Source organism: Epargyreus clarus, unplaced genomic scaffold (assembly GCF_041222505.1).
Source record: "Epargyreus clarus isolate Ecla_fem2 unplaced genomic scaffold, WU_Ecla_fem_2.2 ptg000031l, whole genome shotgun sequence".
In the NCBI taxonomy this organism is placed as follows: domain Eukaryota; kingdom Metazoa; phylum Arthropoda; class Insecta; order Lepidoptera; family Hesperiidae; genus Epargyreus; species Epargyreus clarus.
In genome coordinates, this window is record NW_027332236.1 from 4432072 (window position 1) to 4452414 (window position 20343).

Sequence of the window (20343 nt, forward strand, 5' to 3'; positions counted from 1 at the left end):
AAATACATTCTTCAATTCAATTAACTCTTAATGTTTCTTTTCTTAATGTTTTTGAAATGCAATTTTAATTAAAAATCGCTATCGCTTATAAATTATATTTATTCAGTTATTAATAATCATTCACAAAATAATATTCGTGGCACATAACAATGTTATGGAAGGGTTATAAAAATGAAAGCATCGCTTTATAAAGTTTTCGAAAATGACTCATCCATTTTATCAATTCAATGTAATTTTATTCACTTTTATCCAATTTTATTAAGACTTCAATTTCAATACGGAAACCGAATGTAACACATATTCCGGTTTATAAAATTTATGCTCAATATCAATTAAATTATATGTAATATCCAAAGTAAATATCTATTTAGGGGACATATAATTCTAGAGCTTTTTTTTAAATATCGATGAACCTCACCTAGGTATGTATTTAATAATACCAAAAATTATATACAAAAATCAACGTGAACCTAAGAAATATTGAATAGAGTAACATACCCTAAGTTGAACTTTTTATGAATAAAATCGTGTACAAATTTAACCCTTGACGCGACTATATTTACTTATTCAGACTTGGTTTAGTTTAGTGTGGTGTGGTACAAATCAGTGGCTACAAGCGAGTTATTTTTGACGAATTGGGATTAATGAAAGATAATTGTATACCGTCTATTATTTTATACAGTTTTAAAGTTTAAGTTTGATTCTGAAAATATTGTAACGTAAAGCGTAAAAAAATCAAGCAAATATGCTCGAGTAATAAAGGATATTTGTCCATTCATACTTTGTTTAATTTTAATAAACTCATATCTCAATCACACAGTGAAGACGACCCGCGTATCGGTGCGGTCACCATATCGGTCTGACGCACAGAGGGTCCCGGGTTTGATCCCCGGCCAGACAGACATCTAAATGATGAATTTAGATTTCTGTTTCTGGATTTGGGTGATTGTATATTTGTCTATGTGTATATCCAGTGTACCCACGACACGGAATCCTAGTGTGGGGCTGTGACTGTAGAAAGCGTTTTATGTTACAAGTTTTTATTTAGTTGCACCTGTCCTGATGTTTGTTATCAAATCTTGCAAGGCAAATTTCACTCACTTCCCACTGTCCGATTAAGCTGAATTTTGACATGTATCTTAATTACGCGTGACAATGCAATTAAATAAATTTAGATTATTTTTTATATACGCTTCAGCTTATAACTTAATCCGTGAAGCTAGAGCTGTTGTCTCTGCAAACAACAGGTGGCGTGTTTCCGTGATCTTTGATAGCGTATTGTGTTACAGGCATTACATTCCTAATGTAAATCTGGGGGAAATTTGTTATGTTTACAGTTTGGATGGAAGCTGACAGGGTGTTAAAAGAAAAAGTAGAAAGAGAGTAAATTACTATTGGATGTCGAAATATGTCAACTGAAAAGTGCTGAAGTGATTTAACCTTCACCATACTCGTGTGATAAGCAGATGGGTCCGGGTTCGATCCCTGGGCAAGCCGCCTGCCTAATATCTATGCGTTTTACATTTATTACTCTCATAATTAGAAACTGAGATTTATGATTTACATTAATACCGAATATAAATAACAGTTGTATTCATGTACACATTTTATCCAATAAAATCCGATCTAAAAAATCATCATTCAAATTTTTTTTTTTAATAATATAAGAGTAGCAGAGGGGCATGCAGTCCACCTGATGGTAAGTGGCTACTGCCGCCCATGTACATCTAAAATCAACCCCAGATAGAATTAGATATTCCTACCTGAGGTCGGCCACAGATGCGCCGCTACCCATGAGGACTAAGCTGGAACGCCTTGGAAAAGTCTGTCTCCCTTACCACACCGGACCTTACCCTTCAAACCGGAACACAGCAGCGCCTAACACTGCTGTTATTAGGTAGAAATAAACAAACAACAAATTCTAGACAAAGTAAACTAATCGGTATAACATTTTAGCTTACAGCTTACCAATTTACTTAAACCTAAATATAAATTAACGTTAAATATAACTTTTATTTCCTTTGTCGCTTAAATGGTACCATTTTTTTATTCTACCCTCTTTACGTCCAAAGTACTTAAAGCTCTTTAGAACCCACGTACCCAGAACATTAAAGTAACGATTAAAACAGAGTCGGTTTACGTGTAATTGTTCTGTAGCAACACCATGGCACATTAAACTGTAACGTTTATACCCTTAAGTAGGTACCGTGATTTTTACAATTGTTTTTTTTTGTAAATCTTAGGGTTATTCTTTGTTGCGCTTGGACATTGTAAGTGATTTAATTTTACACATAATTAGCTTATCAAAGAGAGCCTAATAGAATTCTTCACGTAGCGCAGAAGACTCCCTTTCGTAGCTAAGAGTCTTACAGAACCTGTGGAAGAGTGCCTACTGTATAACTCTTGAAGATTCCCCCTTAGAAATAAAAAAGAAATCTCCACCATAATGGGTGTGTGCTAGTGTGATGGTGTGTTTTTGTGCTTGTTTGTTGATATTATATTTTGTGTGCGCGCTTGTTTGTGTGTAAGTTTTAGACAAAGTTGGTCTATTAGTGTAATGAGTTATCTGTGTCCGAGTATAAGTCTCTCATTGTTATTATTAAGTACCCTATAATTACCACATGTTCTAACAAAATCGGACATTTACAAAACATACCAACCCATACCTCTTGCTAGAGATGAATTCCTTGAAGCTATAGCGAAATATAAATTATATTCAAACCAACAAAACATACAAAAATCGGCATTAGCGAACCGATAAGTCCCTTAGCTTTTGTTATCCTATTAAGCCTTAAGTTTTACACGCACCTACGGATTTAATGAGAGAGTGGACTGGTTTCTGCGCATTCGGACGATACTCGGCTACTGTGCGCGGACGCATGCGATGTTGCATGACCCTGCTCGCTTTTTTATACACTTGTCGTATTGAGTGCGATATGCGATGAAGAGGAAATTTAAATTTCATATTAAACTCTACGGACAATTTTCTACATAAACCGCCTGCTTGAAAATACTAAAACGATAAAGAAACGCACACTTTTGGGCTGTTTAATAATATTTAGTAATTGAAAGGAAATTTTGCAGTTGCAACTTCCTAACTATCATCATCGTTAACCCTTTACTGTCACACTGTTGGACACAAATCTTCTCAGAATAAACTTCTCAGAATAATAAACAACTAGTTATCGCCTCTTGGTACTCTTTTTATATCCAACAAGTTCCTATAAGATAATACTTGGTGTGTGATTATGAGGGATTAAAAATGAGCTAAAGATCCGATTTCAACTGTTTCACGGTTGAGCTTGACACGAACGCGAGCGCGAGCTTGTGGTGGGATTAATATGTAGTTAAGGATTCTTGGGATATCCGAATGGACGGGATTGGGAATCTCGTGTACAAGGTACAAGGATTAAATCCTAGATACGTTCTGATTTTTCGTTGATACGTGCATTTTGGAAATTAAGTAAAATGCTTAGACGATGAAGGAATACATCGTTAAGAGCATGCGAATATGGCTGAGAGATTTAAAAAAAATCACAAAGCTGTCCACCAATTCGAACCTATAATAGACGCTTCTCAAATTTAGGAGGAGATCTTTGCACAGAAATGGGATAATAATGAGTTAATGAGTAACGGACACTTAACCGTGCAAATCCTTCGAAAAACGTATATAATATTTAGTTTAAAAATCAAACAAAAAATACAAAAGTAATGAAGATAAAAGATGATTCAAAAGAACCAGTAATTCAAACTCCGTAGATTTAAAATTTCGTAATAAATTGACATATGAGTTACCAAAGACGTGGGTTATTTTAAGAGAAACTAAGTGGGAGATGGCATAACGCGATGAAATATGTGTGATTAACCCAAATTAACCTAAATCTATATTGGCGCTAGAATTGTTTTCAAAACAAACAACTTCATATTCATTGTTTTTTCTAACGCTTATTTTCGCTTTAAATGATGAATGGCACTATTTTTAGGAAACACATAATGACTTCAATGTTCGGTAATAGATATTTTAATTAATCTAGAAGATTTCAAGCAAAAATATTAAAAAAAATGCGAAGTAGGTGTTGCAATGTGATTAAGATTTATTTATAGATTGTTTAATTAATTTTTCGTTAATATTAATAAATATAATGCTGTCCTCAATAAACGTATGATAATAATACATTTATTAACGTTGCTTTATTAATTATTAACTCAATTAAGAATGCAAGTTATGAAAGAAAATCGACTGTATCATAAATTTATATAACCTATGTCATATCATATAAATGACAGAAAAAATATATCTAAGTATAATTAGAGCAAACAAAATTACGGAACATATGGTACCATGTGAAGACTACATAGTAGTAAATATACCGTTAGAGCAAGAGATAGAAATAAAAATAACGAACATAATTTGCAAAGTAAAAAATCAAAGCAAGGAATTCGCGGAACTTACAAAGCAGTAACGTAAGTGTCTTCAGAAAATGACTCTACTCAGAAAGATATTTCTGTAAATACTCTCGGATGGCGCTAAATAAGTGGAATTATCGCGCTTAGTCATGACTTAGTGCGAGATCTTCGCAAGCTTAGAATTTACGTGCACTTCCGTCTCAGGTAAAGCTTGTTAGGTTCGTTCTTCATACCTGTACTCATGTGGTGTTTTATACACAGCATTTTCTTTGTCTATGAACTTGCAATATCTTTCAGCTGTTTATCTGTTCTCTTAATACAGGTTTTACTGTGTTGTAAATCATTAAATTGCGACTTTTGTTCATGTTTTATCAGCATTACTGATTATTACTCCTTAAGAAATTAATAATTATTGAAAAAATATAATTTAATCTCAGGAATTCCGCGAAATTTGGGCCTATTTCTGTTATTTTAATATTTGGAATTTTAATATGGAATCGAACCAAACCAAAGGAATAAATGGTTTATGCGTTTCAAATCAACTCATTATTTATTCTCGGAAATTTCTGGACGAATATAGTATCATAACAGTACTAGTTGTAGGTATTAGTTCGCTTGTTAACCTTATGCGCTTGATAGTGCCCTTCGTCCCGTACATGAGTGATCGTTTTCATAGTCCCGTCTATTCCTGGAGTCTATTCCCGGACGGTTATGACAATAGCGGCTCTGTGGAGCCGGATGCCGGGAATGACCAATTTACGACCGGAACTCCTTTATGGGGACGATTGACCGATTGGAGTCTTTTTTTTTTTTTGGAGCGGTCAATACATGTGGCTTGTCAAGTTGAGTTTGTGACAATTTCTTGGGAGTTGCACCTTTTTTTTTCAAAATGGGGCAGTTTGGAATTATGCCCGGGGACTTGTTTAGTGTTGTAACAATATTTGTGTAACCCTTACTTATAAATTAAGACTATTGGTAACATGGAAGTTTCTTCAAATGATCTTGCATTAAAGTTCAGATCCCTTATACTCTTGTTTTAAACCTAAAGCATATATTTCATACTCTAAGAGCTCGGGAAAGTACTACATCAGACTAATAAAGAAATCTTGTTTCAAAACATATAGGTATACCTAACAAATATTATGTAACAAATGATTTTAATTAAATATACAACATTTACAAACAACCAACACGAGGCTGTCAGGAATATAAATAGTGAAATTATGATGATGACCACAAACATATTAAAATTATAATTATTATATTAGTATTGTAATTGGCAGATTGATGATCATTTATTGATAAATGTAAAGATAATATGCGAAGACAGTGGATACAGAATAACACGGCCTTTGAAACAATCCTTCTAAAAACAGGAAATGATGGCAGGAAGAACTTATCAATAAGTCCAATCAGAATATATTACGCTATGGCTCCTATGTAAGCAACAAACGTATAAATGATTTCAATAATCATCTATCACGGAATAATATCATTTTATCGTCTATCAACGTCTACAATTATTTAAAGAATTTTAAAGTATTTAAATTTTATTTTACACGTGTTAAAAATCAACATTTTAAACACATGTATTTCGACCTTATATTTGTTAATAGTAGTTTTATTATGAATAAGGTAATTCACAGTTATATTGACTTGAATATTTATGTTTACTGTTTAATAATATTACAAGAATTACATATTTCGTATGATATTACCAACTGTGCTAATAATTAGACTTCATTCACACAATTTGAATCAAAGTGGATTCGGCGCGTGATAACGTTATCGCCTAATTGTCGCCGACACTTCATGTACTATAATAGGAAGCCACACACGTCGACCAATCATGGTGATGCTTTTGTCTTTACATCCAATAATACGTTTTTTTCCCATCCGATGATTTGTGAAGACAGGACGTAGTCACAATGAGACCGCGATGGATGCGGGCGAGAGAATGGTACTTTATGGTACAGGCATTGTGAGGACACATGTGTTAGACCATTTCTTGAAAGATGACAAAGAATAACCTAATTCAAGCTAAGTTCCCGGAAAGTATGTTTTGGGGTCGTTCCTGTATATGCTCTTGTGAAATATGCAACGTACTTCGTATTAAACATATGACTAAGTTTGTAGTGCATATGAGAAAAAAAACTGAAACTCTGTGTACATCGAAAGTAGGCTTTTGCGAATCTAAATACGTAAGTATGCATTATAAGTGTCAAAATCGTGTGCGTAATAGTAGCTCCCATGACATCAATATTGTCAGCACTTCCTGAAGTTGTGATTGATTTCAATTTCCAAACAAATATGGTACACTCCAAAACACGAAACAAACTAAATCCATTCAGTATAAATACAACAATGACATCACTGAGACAACAAGATTAGTATGCAAAACAGCTGCCGCCAAGAACAAAGTATCAACTGAAGCGCAACTAAAAAGCCCGTGGCAGAATTAATAGGCGAAGTGGCACGCGATACCGATCCATCAGTTCAAAGGTTTCCAGTTAATGAATCAAACGACAGCGGACTCGCAACACCTCTTTTGTGGCCGGACAAAATTGACTTTGACGGAACGAACGGAGCCAAAATAACCAATCGTGTCCAACCCATTGTGCGTGGTATAATTAGAACGCTTGGAAATAAACACGTGGTGGCAATTATCGCAGCAGCGGGTTAAATGAGGCACCGAGGAGATGTCGTTAATGGGCTCACTCGGCCCCCGGCATCCGGCGACGGAATCGTTCGCAAACCGAAGAAAATGGATCTACTGACTTGGGAATCTTCGGATTTAACCCTTCAAAACAAGTCATTAGAAACTAAAAAATATGTTCGTACAAGAATCCTAGCAAGACTAAGTTGTTGTTAGTAAAGTTAAGAAATTATTGTTTTAATCCTCTAATGTATCAAATTTCTCACTTTCGAAAGATTATACTGACACTAAAACAATGTAACGGAGCGTAAAATATCGCAATTTCATTAGACAGCTGTTACAGCATCATATCCATTAGCGTGTTAAATTTAAACTTAGTAAATTTACATTTTAAAATTTAAATTCTGTGCCACGTGAAGGTAAGCTAAAGGCAAGTATTAATCATCTCAGTGGGCCGCAACCCTGGTCGCCATACATCACGTACTGAGCGGACACTCATTCGTTGAAACGTCCTGCTTTTATTAACGTCCCAACATTGTAAACGTCTCAATCCCTTTGATGACTTCCTGTTCATCATTTGTTAGTGGCTCATTGATTCAAAATCGATTTTCAGTCGTCGCGGTCATTTAGATGAGATTAATGTTTTTTGGGATACCTTGTTCGTTGCAATAAATTATGACTAAGTAGCACCTTCACTGGTGATTTTACGACCCTTTACCTATACACCGCGACATATTGTTGTTACTATTATAACCATATATTATAATTATCGCTTTAATGTTTTTAATTATAAAAATAATTATATTAATCAACGAGCAAGTCAAGTATAATAATGAAATATAAAATTCATGCCACATACACATTAACGAAATGACACATACCATTATTGAAAAATGTACAAGAAATTAATGCGATTATAATTGCGAACAAAAAGGTGGTTTTTAATTGAAATTGTTCGACAAAGTTAGTGTTGAAATATTATAGACGCATAAAGAGGTAGCACATGTTATGCAATAAAAAGGTCTCGCGGCGTTCTCGCAAATGCTTAATGAACCACTCTATTTTATGGACTAGTCCAATAAACGGACCTGGCGTTTCGGAACGAGTGGAGAACACGAAACGATCGTAATACTAAAGGACACTTGCCTTGCAAGGGAATCATAATAAAATTACGTATGTAGATGGATTCATTCGATATGAAAGCACTAAGCCCATTCGATTATAATCCTTTTAGATTATGATGCGGAGTGTTCCAAGGCACTAAGCGTTCGGCAAAAAATAGCTCAATAACTGCAATATAGTAATAGGAAATGTGTGTCTATTTATTAATATATTGTTATAGTATCTTTGTCCGTGTCTTCGTACGTTTTATTAAAAGATAAAATAATTAATACAAAATGTAACTCAAATTTTTCACTTTGAAGCTGTTCGATGAAATTAACTCAAAATCAATCCTAGGTCTGTTTAATTATACATCTGTAATTGCAATTCAGATTTTATCAGATCAAAACAGTTTCTAACATAATTTAAACAATAAAATATTGATTAAAATAGAAATAATATCAGTAAAAGAAACTGTTATCGTACACTATTTTATTATCGAAGGGAACATCATGGAGGCTGACAAATGTATCGCTAAACAAGAAAAAAATATAAAGGCTCATGAAGTCGCGAGACTGGCTATTAATATTTTATAGAGGAAATAATTAACTAAAGATAATATAAACGTGTACAAACAAGTAGCTGTTTATTGCATTCATGCCGTCAGTTTGTGAATTGCGATAATTATCTCGTTCATGTTATCAGTGAACCTATTTGCATACAATATTCCAAATTTATTGCTTTGTGTAATGAACGAAGTACTACGTCAAAATAATATATGGACTTGATAAGACAGAGAGCGAAAGATATTGTTAACGACGTTATTTATCAAAAGCATCTGTTGCTGCTTGATTACTTTAGTTAAGCAAGATATAGGTGATATCTTTTTACATACTGCTTTTAAACCTCTATTAGAAGCAAAAAATATCTTATAATAAAACGATGGATTCAATCAAGCTGATACAAGATTGATATAAGTAAACGACTATGGTAGCTAATGCATTATTATTATTAGAACTAACATACGCTACTTATGTTAAGTGGCTTTTGCAGTCCATATATAAGAACAAAAAATATAAAACGTGCTACCAAAAGTAATAAGTAAAATGTTACTCGCAAGGACGAAGTTAAAAGACTTAATTTCATTAACTTTTCCTTACCCCACCAAAATTTTATACAATGAAACCGTCGTTTTCTATCCAATATCTAATCCAGAACGACATTCAACAATTTCAGCTACCATCGTATATGAAATCCCAATACATTTTTTTTTAAATTAATTGATGTGGTACTTACTGGGCATGATGATGGTAGTGCGTGGCGTGATGCATGGCTGTGGCGGGAGCTCCCGGGGGAGTGGCCGCATGGAACGCGGCGAAAGCCGAGGGGAACTGTAGTGGCAAGAAACCACCGCTGCCTGTAGTCCCAGGACCGCCTACCGACTCCCGATCAGGCATTATTCAGAGTCCTATCACTATAACATCATCTAGTCTGTCTACACTATCACAATCAGTTCAAAACAATCTATCAAAGTCTGTTCACGAATCACAACCATCGATTTCTTTAACTTTAAGCACCAATTCGATCGTCAAGTCTGTTCTAGTCTTATTTCCATTTTTTTCTTCATTGTCATCTTCTTACAGAACAAGTCCGTTCGCATCTTCAGAAAGGTCCGTGTCAATTTTAAAACGCCTCATATTTCCTTTTCGCCTGGAACAAAGAGATGGTTATCGTTAATTACATTCGGTAAAATTCGGTAGCTAATGTAAGTTTGTGGTTTTTGTGCTGATAAAAAAAGCAAGTTAATGCATGTGTGTTAAGTTTGCGTGCCTGTCTGTTGTTACTTCAATCGCCTCCATTATGTCTTCATTTTTACGAGTGAACGAAACGAGTTATCCTCAAGTTTGCATTATAAAGGTGCTTCAGATGAAAAACTTGTTCCAATCGATTGGCATATGAATACCTTAGTAGTGCATTAGAATAAAAGTATGTTTTTCTATTTGGTAAAAAGAATAGTATTATTTAAACATAAACTGACTTGTGGGTAACAATAAGCTTAAGTAATTGAATCACATAATTAGTAGTTTGTAATATTCCTTTATCTTCTTTAGCGTGATAATTAATGTTTATTCGTATTATATTTTGTATATTTGACTGATGTATTAGCTTTATATTGATGTCAGTTTCCATTATAAGTCTTCAAATCATCTGAACAACTCTTAGACTACTGCAAATTGGCTAGAACTAATTCCGTATTATTATATCTGGAATACTATAAGTAAAACAATTATGCTTATTACGATCTAGTTATAGTACATATTTAACATGTCCTTTAAGTAGCTGAAAGGTAATGTTAAACGTGTAACCTGTTAGACCTGACAATGATCTGACATCTCTCTCTATATTCTTCCAGTATATATAATTTTGTGCCGTTAAAATGTTAACAAGAATATAAAAGTTTTAAGTGTTCTCGTAACAAAATGACATAAACATACAAAATTATTTCTTAAATTCAAAACTTACTAGAAGTTACTAGAGAAGTTTACTTAAAGTTTATAGATACAAAATATTAAAAATTTGTAAGTTATTATACCTGTTATAACTTGCCATGGTAATACAGAGTTAACTTTAAATATTTTTACAATAATGTAAAAACTTTTAAGGTACTTTTTGGGGACAAAGATATATATAAATTTCACGGGTCAACTTGAAAATTTGTTTACTTGAAGCGGCCAAAAATTGCGCGTACGTGAGAATGAGTCTTAATTACTTGTATCCGACAAGTTCACTCGACAAAAAGTCGCGCGACAAATGAGACGACAAAAAATCGCGCGACAAATGAGCAACAGAACTGGTTAGGACGTGGCGCGATTGATGGCGTTAACTGAAACGGATTTTTTGTAATTTGTATTTGTTCGGTCATGATCGAATTTCTGAACGATACTTGTAAATAAAGTTTTTACACATATTTTTGAGGAGGGTTAAGTTTTTTTATTATATGTTTGTATGTAAGTATTATGTCTCACACTTTGGCATGCTGAAGCTCAAACGTCGTGACGGATTTCAAGATATAAGATGTCGTTGGACGCATCACAATTGTGGTGACACAAACTATATTGTAAAGATTACGTGAAAGTTTAACAAACTAAGTTAATGAGTTCGCGAAAATACGTCAAAATGTTGTCACACAGGATACCATAATAATTGCAAATAAATAAACAGGAATGATTACAAATTCAATACTTAATTACAATGTAGTTGCATTGCAAAAACAATGAAAGTGCATAATTACAGTTGAATCTGAGAACTCGTCAGAATCGCGGTTAAGCGTTAAATAAACAGTACATTAATATAAGGGTATGGTGCCAGTGAACGCATAAGCTGGTCAACGCCTATTATACTTGATTTAGACGATGCATAATAAGAAACGCGTAAAATTCACCAAAAAAAATAATTAAAAATTCTTTTCCGTAATCTTGATTTCATTAGAGGGCATAAAATTTTTATATGCCAAAAATATAGAATTACTAAATTACATTACACATAACAATAACAATAAAAGTAAAAGATAAACGCTTCCGAGTAAAAGATAAAAACGCAATTATATTCTCTTATAAAATGGGCTTCAAATTATGAAATCATACCAAGATTAAAGAGTTCTTTGTATTTTCTGCCTAAATGGGTACCATTTGAATTCGACGGGTTTTTGTTTACGTTTTTAAAGTCCCGCTTGCTGCTGTACCTTACACTACCATTTAAAGTAATGCTATAAGAAAAATTCTTTTCGTAATTAATGAAGATGTGATTGTTTCAGACGTGAGCGAGCAGTGTCCCCTCGATAAGGTCATAGCGTATAGTCGTGTAACTAATTACCTGTAAAATATCGATATCGATGCTGTATTTTTAATAATAGAATGAAAAACGGTACTGGGCAACGTTTTATGATCACGCAAAAATGGTCCGACATTGAAGTTTAAAAGCATAATAGCATGATACAATAGATCCATCTCTTTGCACTATGAACCCCATACGTCGTTACTAAGTCTAATTACAATCATCTTATCTAAATCAAAATCCTAACATATTTTTATCTCTCTCTCTAACACAGGACTTTTACACTAATAATAATATAAAAATAATAAGGTTAATTAAAATGGCCATGTCATGTTTGGTAATATCGTATAACACTTTAAAACTAGTATTTATTAGTTACTATATATTATTTAATAGAAGCAGAACAATTCAACCAACGTACCCAATACATTCAACAAACAAATTGTACTGTAATTAATTGAAATACCATAAAAATACATATATTATAAACATGAGCTACAAGTACGTCTTTTCACGTATGATATCATTGTACACCCTTTGAATGAGATTTACGATGTTTGCGGCGGAGTTGGCGCGGTTCGAATGACGGATTTTATCGACCATTCAGAAACGAAACGATTTCTGAATGCATTCGATTAGCGGGCAGCATTGTTTTTCACAATTGCAGGTGTCAAACGATTTTTGAGCCCTAAATCACCAGTTAAATAATATAGTTTCGTATATCGTTCAACGTATTTGGATACAATTTCAATTAAAGTTTTGAGTATTCGAACCAATAAGTTTTAAGAAATTCAAGCAACTCTACTCTGGTTCTAGCTGTGTCGCATACGATCTAATTGATTGTTGTATATGACAATAAAGTGACGTTAATTTGGTCACACGTTAAATAATCTGTAGCTATTGACATCTAATAAACAGCTCCAAATAGTAAAAAATAAGCATGACTTTTGCTTATTTTTTACTATTTGACTAATAAGCATGACTACTATAATTAAAACACAATAGAAGAAAACTTGACGACCTACGTGGCAACCATACTGGTCTGATGAGGGTACCGAGTTCTATCCCCGACCAGATAGATTCCTAATACATGCATTAGTTTGGAAACAACCTGCCACCAGATTCACACACTTGTCCCGTATTTGCATAAAGTTCTGTCACCGTGCCAGCTATTTACATAATACGAGACTTGTAACCTTTTACCAGAACTAAAATTAGAAGTTCAGATGTTACGAAAGTAGGATGCATAAGCTTTATTTCATCTTAAAATGTATTGGGGTCCTGAATTTAAAAGTTCCACGCATCCGGCTTAAAGGACCAATTCGCGTAGAGAGATAAAGCACGCGTATTAATATAAGCACTATTATTGATTTCTAGCGAAAAAAAATCAAACTGCAAAATGCTGATTTCAAAATTTTGCGCTTGTAAAGATTTCATATCCAGATAAATTCTCCTGTACGTTATAATGTATACTTTGTGTAGTGTCTCAATTTTGTATAAATAAAGTTTATATAAAGTTTGTTAACAAGAGCTTTCTAAAACCATTACTGAAAAAATACAGTTAGTCATAAATAACATGAATTAAAATGTAATCCATAGAATAGCCTATATACAAAGATAAATTTCAGTCGCTAAACGTCATCGACATGCAATTAATAAACTTTCCCATCCCTAACCCCGAAATGAGTGCTGCAATGCGCAGGCGCATGCCAGCCGGCTCTCTTAATACGGCCCTTAATTGCTATTTAGTTATTTTTTAGCTGTCGAATTGTTCTGCCTTCTCAGAAACTCCACCCGACTTTTGGTGTTGCGGGCCTCTTATTGAGGTTATTCTAGATTTAACAATTGATTTTTTATTAATAACACCTCCATGCCATTTCGGGTCGACAAACCTGCCTTCTCGGAACAATGTACTGTTACTTCTGATATACCGTGTGTTTGTTTTTGCTCGTAAATATTATCTGAGATAATGACATAAATTTTATCAGCGATACATTTCTTTTGGTCGGGTCTTTAAGATCATTTGCATTGCGTTTAAGGGAGAGATTCGGAATGGAATGGATTGGAAGTTATTTTATGATAATTAAGATTTAACGAGATTATGTTTTATGGTTAGTAATTAAGTATAGGACTGTCTGCGAAGTCTCGTTTCAGGATAGTAAATTAAAAAGCGAATTAATTTTAAAAATAGATTATCATCGAGATAAAGATTAACAACAAAATTATTTGATTATTCTGGCTTCATAAATGTATCTAAATACTATTGCTATCTATAGGATAAGTTTTGTAAATGAAATGTACTAAGACAGACTCGTTTAATATGAGACTTTCCAACTCAAACTTAGCTATCAATACTTCAGCTATAACTTCTAGCCATCTAACATGTCCATCAGCAGCATCGACAATTTAGTGTCAGATGGAATACAAGTTAATTTTCCTCTTCTATTGTAAAGTCACAATAAATTACCACAAGTCAAAGGAATGGAAAATTAGCTGCCCATTGACTGTTTGATATGTGGTAATGTGGTTTCAAACGAAGCGATGCAATTAAATGATTACAATTACAATAATCACTCAATCCCAAAAAGGCAGGTTTCGACATTTTGCGGGAATTGTGCGGAAATTATTACAACTTTGAATTCGTAATTATAAATTTTAAGGGACATTATCACAATTAAGAAAGAATTTTTTAAAAAGCACATTCAGGAAATGCTTTATTGAGATTAAATTTTATTAAAATATCGGGCTGACCGAAGAAATTCGAGAAACAAATAAGAAATTATACACAATAAACACATAAGTAACGTTATGAGAAAAGGATATGATATGGTGATAATGTAATGGCAAACACGCATAAGATATAAATCATTAGAGACGAAGAGAGAATTAAATCAAATATTTAAACAGCAATCTATCAACTATTACGAGATTTAGTAGACCATGAAGACATTGAGTCAAAGGGCATTTGTTCATTTCCTTGACAAGATAACCGTAGGTAGCATCACGAGACACATAACCGTTATCACCAAGTCGCTTAAAGATAAAGAAGACATGGCTATCATTGCAATAATTGTGTCTGAGACAACTCTATAAATTAATCATTTTCTAACATTTATAACTCCAGAAGTACCTTCATGAATAACCTCACATAACTCCGCAGTCATAGTACATCAAAGTAGATCTATTTATATTGATATTCAATAACAAATCAGCGCCAATTATTCGTTTCGCGAGGTACCATTACCAAAGTTTGGCATAATCACCCATTAAGCTGCCCACTCACGGATCAATTCCCTGCGCACTGCCTATAAGTCACCGGGGACAATAGTGACACTCATGAACTCATCATTAGATATGGCCTCTACTCGGCAGCGCTACGCTCTGAACGCGAATTGTCTGATTAGAGAGCGTTTAAGGCGTTCGTACATCGGGCGCGGTGATGTCGTGTCAGCCATTCGCAATTCAACTGTGTTTATTAGTTCGAAATGAAAGTTTGACTCCAATTTACTATACGGAATACTTAAACGTATTTTCAATTCCGTAATAATTATGATAATTTTAATATGTAATCCAATCAGATAATCAACGACTCGTCATATTTAAGTTACAAAAATTGAAATGACACAATCTTACGTTAAATCGTATTAAACTTCGCAACTTGACAGAATTTAACACCATTAAAATATTTTTAAAAGTACCAATTCGAAGGACAATTTTAATTGCAAATATCTGATCTGAGAAATGTCACATATAAAAATAAAATAGTTACAAGAAAAGGTCACGTTCAAGTCGTTAGTATACCACCAGTACAGTATTATTCATTCCTCACGAAAATGCAAAGTCGTTGCCAGAAATCACCAGCCCTTCTGAGTAGCATACGCTAAGTGCTAATACTGTGCCAAGCCAAGTAATGGTGTTACGGCATCCCAGTACATAGTGTCACGATGCTTGTTGATATTCAAGCACTCATCGTTATAAACGTCGATGACATCTCTAATTATATTATTGGGTAACGAGGTTATACTCATGAATAATGTTTTACATTTACTATTTATTTATTTCATTCACTTGAACGCAATCCGCTAAATAAACCAAAAATTTTCTAAATAGAACGCAAATAATTGATGTGATAATTTAAGATTTAGATCTTAAGGCCAGAAATGAAGATATTAAGGAAGACTTTGTCAATATTGTAACAGAAGACTTCAGCTGCAAAAATAAAAGAATAATTGTTATGCAAGTATAAATAGTTAAAATATCACAAACGGCTGTCCGGAACACTACAATCGGTGAATGGATCTATTAGCTTAACAAATCGTACTTACAATGCGTTAAGATTGTCTACCAGTGCATGTATAGTCGTTCTTCCAATTCTTTCTGGTATAGATTAATATTCTTCTCCAATTTAAACTATATCATAAGAATTTAAGCAGGTTGCATTTTGACCGTCACCGACTTTACCATCCCTTTGAATACATTGATTTCACATAAATCGAGGCCGAATCCGGCCTTCATTGTATCACGTATTGATGTTTTTTTAAGAAACAATAATCACATAGCTGACCCCATAACATGATTACTTGAACTGACTGACTGAAAATGACAGTTATTAGTCAGCCATAATCAAGATATCAGATGATTCCGAAGAACAATCACACTTTAACTCCGTTTATTGCTGAAGAGGATGAAAGGAAATTGAGACATGGATAAATTAATTTTCGATTTCGATCACATGACATGTAACGTGATTAGTAGGGTCAATGGTACTGATAAAGATAGAATATAGATAGATAGATAGTAAGGTTAATATTGATAAAGATATAATTAATTGGCTAATATTTGATTGGACAGGTTCAGTAGCAACTAATAAAGTGATCAACGTTACAGTTTTGATAACTAAAACTTGATAAAACATATAAAGCGTTACAATTTACTCCTCAGAACTAACACGACATTTTTTCAAGGGTCTATTCTATATGTGTTGCACTCGTTCATGTCACCGGTTTACTATTTATTTTTCATAAAAATCGATTCCTAATTTCTTACCATAAGCAAAATCCCCATCCTAGTGATCATAGTACATCTTTCAATAGACAACAAGCCTGTATCGCCGGACGCGCACGTACGAACCTCTTTTGGTTCCACACCGCTCAAAGGGCCATATACGTGATGCGAGCTGGCGTTCAAACTCATTGTAATTTATGGATGTCCACACGCACTGCCCCGCGAATGCTAAGTCCCACGATGAAAGGATTAGCCGCGACTTACAGGTCAGGAGTACTACCAAGGATTATTCACGGAGCGAACGGGGTTATTGCCTATTTCTATGTCACCCATTCGTCAGTGTATGTCAGCTGAGCGTTCCTATGCTATGGATTTGCGGGCTCGGTGCATTTGCGTATTTTGATTTTGATAATATTTTGTACGGAATTTGTACGGAAAGTAAAGATCGTTAGATTCATCGATGACTTTAAATTTTAAAAAGGAAGTTTCTTATTTGACTTTATTTTTCGTTTTCCGCTTATTTATTTATTGATGTAAATTATATAAAATTGACAAACTTAATAAAAATATGAAATTTCTGATAGAGAACAACAACATAATTCTGGCCAATGTCAGAATAAAACATAAAAGGCAATAATCAAAGCAAAATAACAGTTGTCAAAGAAGAAATTTTGTGAAAATCAATTTCAGAAAGATCCCAAGTATTCAATAAAATTAATTTATAAGTAATGCAAATTTTGATTTAATTTGTATAGTTATTAGAAAAGTGTCTAGACATAACATTTTCATACTTTATTAGCTACGACATTACATGCTATTGTCTCGAAATTTATATCTCTAGACTAATGTTATGCGCAATTATATTTCTAAGTCTAGACACAATATTTTTCTGACGTCTCTACTCGTAATCTAAAATTCATAATATAGCACGCGTAAATTAAACAGTACGTGCTACGAAACGACGTCGGTACAGACGGCCGTACTACGCTCATTCACGGTAAAACTTTATGTTTTCTACTTTTTATTGGTTTTTGGCGTCGACTACTTAATGACTTGACGCCTCTTGCTCACCAAGTTGTCTTTGCTGACCCTTACCTTCATTACAACCTTTATAACTTAAACGATAGAGCTGAAGTTTAAGTCGATTTATTTTTGGAAACACCAGAAGACGATTTGCCCGTATTTGGTTAGTGTATTCTCGACACGGTTGAAGGAAGTAAAGAATAAACTATCAGCTCCGAATATAAAATCGGACAATAAAATTTGGAGGTGAAATTTATTTATTGGTCTACGAACTATTTTTATACCCGATTCGGAGTAATTTTATAGATTTATTAGCGTTGGAATGGGTCGCTACTTTATGGTGTTTTTATTTGTTTCTATAGACAACAACAGAATTGTAATAGACGTAGGATCGAGTTTTATGGCTTTATAATAACATGAATATTAATGGGTGGAAGCTACCAATTTCTCACGGACTACTGATTTCGAAAATTTTAGAGCAGTCTATAAGACTGTTTCAATTATTAATACAGCTTAAGGAGAAAGTGATTTGCAACGTAATTTATAACTACTTAACCTTAATTATATAGGATGTTACGAACAATTAACCTTCAAGTATCATAGCGAAAATAGAATTATAGAAATAGTCCACAAAACAAGTATTTTGAATTCTGAATCTGTCTGCAAATGGATGGAAGCCAATTCTGAGAGTGATTTTTATCGATTCACCTCCTCAGAGACGCGATGAAACGTTTATATCATTTTTATTTATTTGTTCCCAAAATAAAGTACTCTAAGGGATATTTCACACAAATGATGACGGAACAGGACGTTTTATACTACAAGTGACAATAACAGATTTGGTCATAAATTGAGGTTACTTACAAGTTCTATTATATTTTATGATTTAGTTTCTGATGATACGAAGTATTTTACACAGTTAGGTAATGGTTCTTCGTTATTAAAAATATTATATTACATAATCATTGTTTACGAAATTTTTATAACTTCGCGTCCACTATACTTTGCCAAATTAAAACAATATTTGTGAGAAAAAAACTGATTCAGCCTTATGTATGTGAATAGTCCTTTATCCTTGCTCCAATAAATGTGTCTTCGCATGAATAGCTCGAAAGATCTTTAGTGCGTTCATGTTTCAGTACCCTTAGTATCTTCTTCTTTTAATTTTCAGACATAATGTAATATATTTAGAATATTTTGCCACTAAATTTCCGATTTTATAATTATATTATCCTGATTTCGTCATTTCATTTACTTCTTAACCCTTTCCTAACTGACGGTACCAATTTGTACCGGGTGATTCCCCGTCTATTATTTCGGCAATACGATCGCGCATTACGTATTTGACACTGACGATCCATTTAAGTACTATTACGTTAGCCAATCACAGTGATTTATTTCAATTTTGCGTATTTACCGCCTGCAAGTGACAGTTTCAAGTCTCGACCTGTATCGAATTTGAGAACTGCGGATTGCTTTTGTTTTAGAAAACATTTAAAAATAGAACAAAGGAGGTAAATGTTATTGTTTTATATTATTATATTAGATTGTAGTTTGAACTAAATTATTGATATCTTTTTCGATTATTATTTTAAATTTTAGTGCTAAAACAACGATAAAAATGTACAAGGACTTATAAGTACCGTCAGTGACATTGAGTGATTCTTTGTTCATTAGATCGAATATATTCTGATATTTGTATATCTTATATTACAGATATTTATAATGGATATTTCAAAGAATACTGCTTTGATAGAAGCCTTACTTTTGGAAGATCTACCTGATTGTACTGAAACTTCAGATGTGGAATTGTCTGACGAGGAAAATATTCCCGAAGAACAGCTACCCTCAACTAGCAATTTTGATGTAAATTTTGAGTCAGCATTAGAAGAATATATGCTCAACCAAGCTGAATCTAATACAGAACATGAGACAGAAGATCCTAGTGCGGATATAGACCAAGAGGTAATTGTATATTCTATTGCGAACAGTGTTTCAGATGATCAGCTGACTAAGGGAATTGTTACGCCAATACATGAACAATCCAAAAAGAAAACTATTGAGCCGAATCGTAAATGGAAGAAACGTGATATAGAAACGTATTTACCAGAATATTCTGCAAACACAGGGGTAGTTGAAGAATATTTTGCTGAATGCACTACGGCAACTGATATTTTTGTGGTCTTGATTAGTGATGTACTAGATAATATTGTGTATCAAAGTAACTTATATGCAACACAAAAAGATAAAACTCTGAACTTGAAAAAAGAAGAACTACTGGCCTTTATTGGAATGAACTTCTATATGGGCTATAACAC

At 33.5% G+C, this 20343-nt stretch overlaps 1 protein-coding gene across 3 annotated transcripts in view; it reads right to left on the reverse strand.

Moving 5' to 3' along the window:
• Nucleotides 1-20343, reverse strand: part of ci (transcriptional activator cubitus interruptus) — a 130284-nt gene that overhangs the window by 54363 nt on the left and 55578 nt on the right. For all 3 annotated transcript variants that reach the window (XM_073089656.1, XM_073089657.1, XM_073089655.1), the window contains one exon: nt 9461-9874. In XM_073089656.1, the coding sequence (XP_072945757.1) occupies nt 9461-9621 (161 nt within the window). In that variant the 5' untranslated portion in view covers nt 9622-9874. The remainder of the gene's footprint in view (nt 1-9460; nt 9875-20343) is intronic.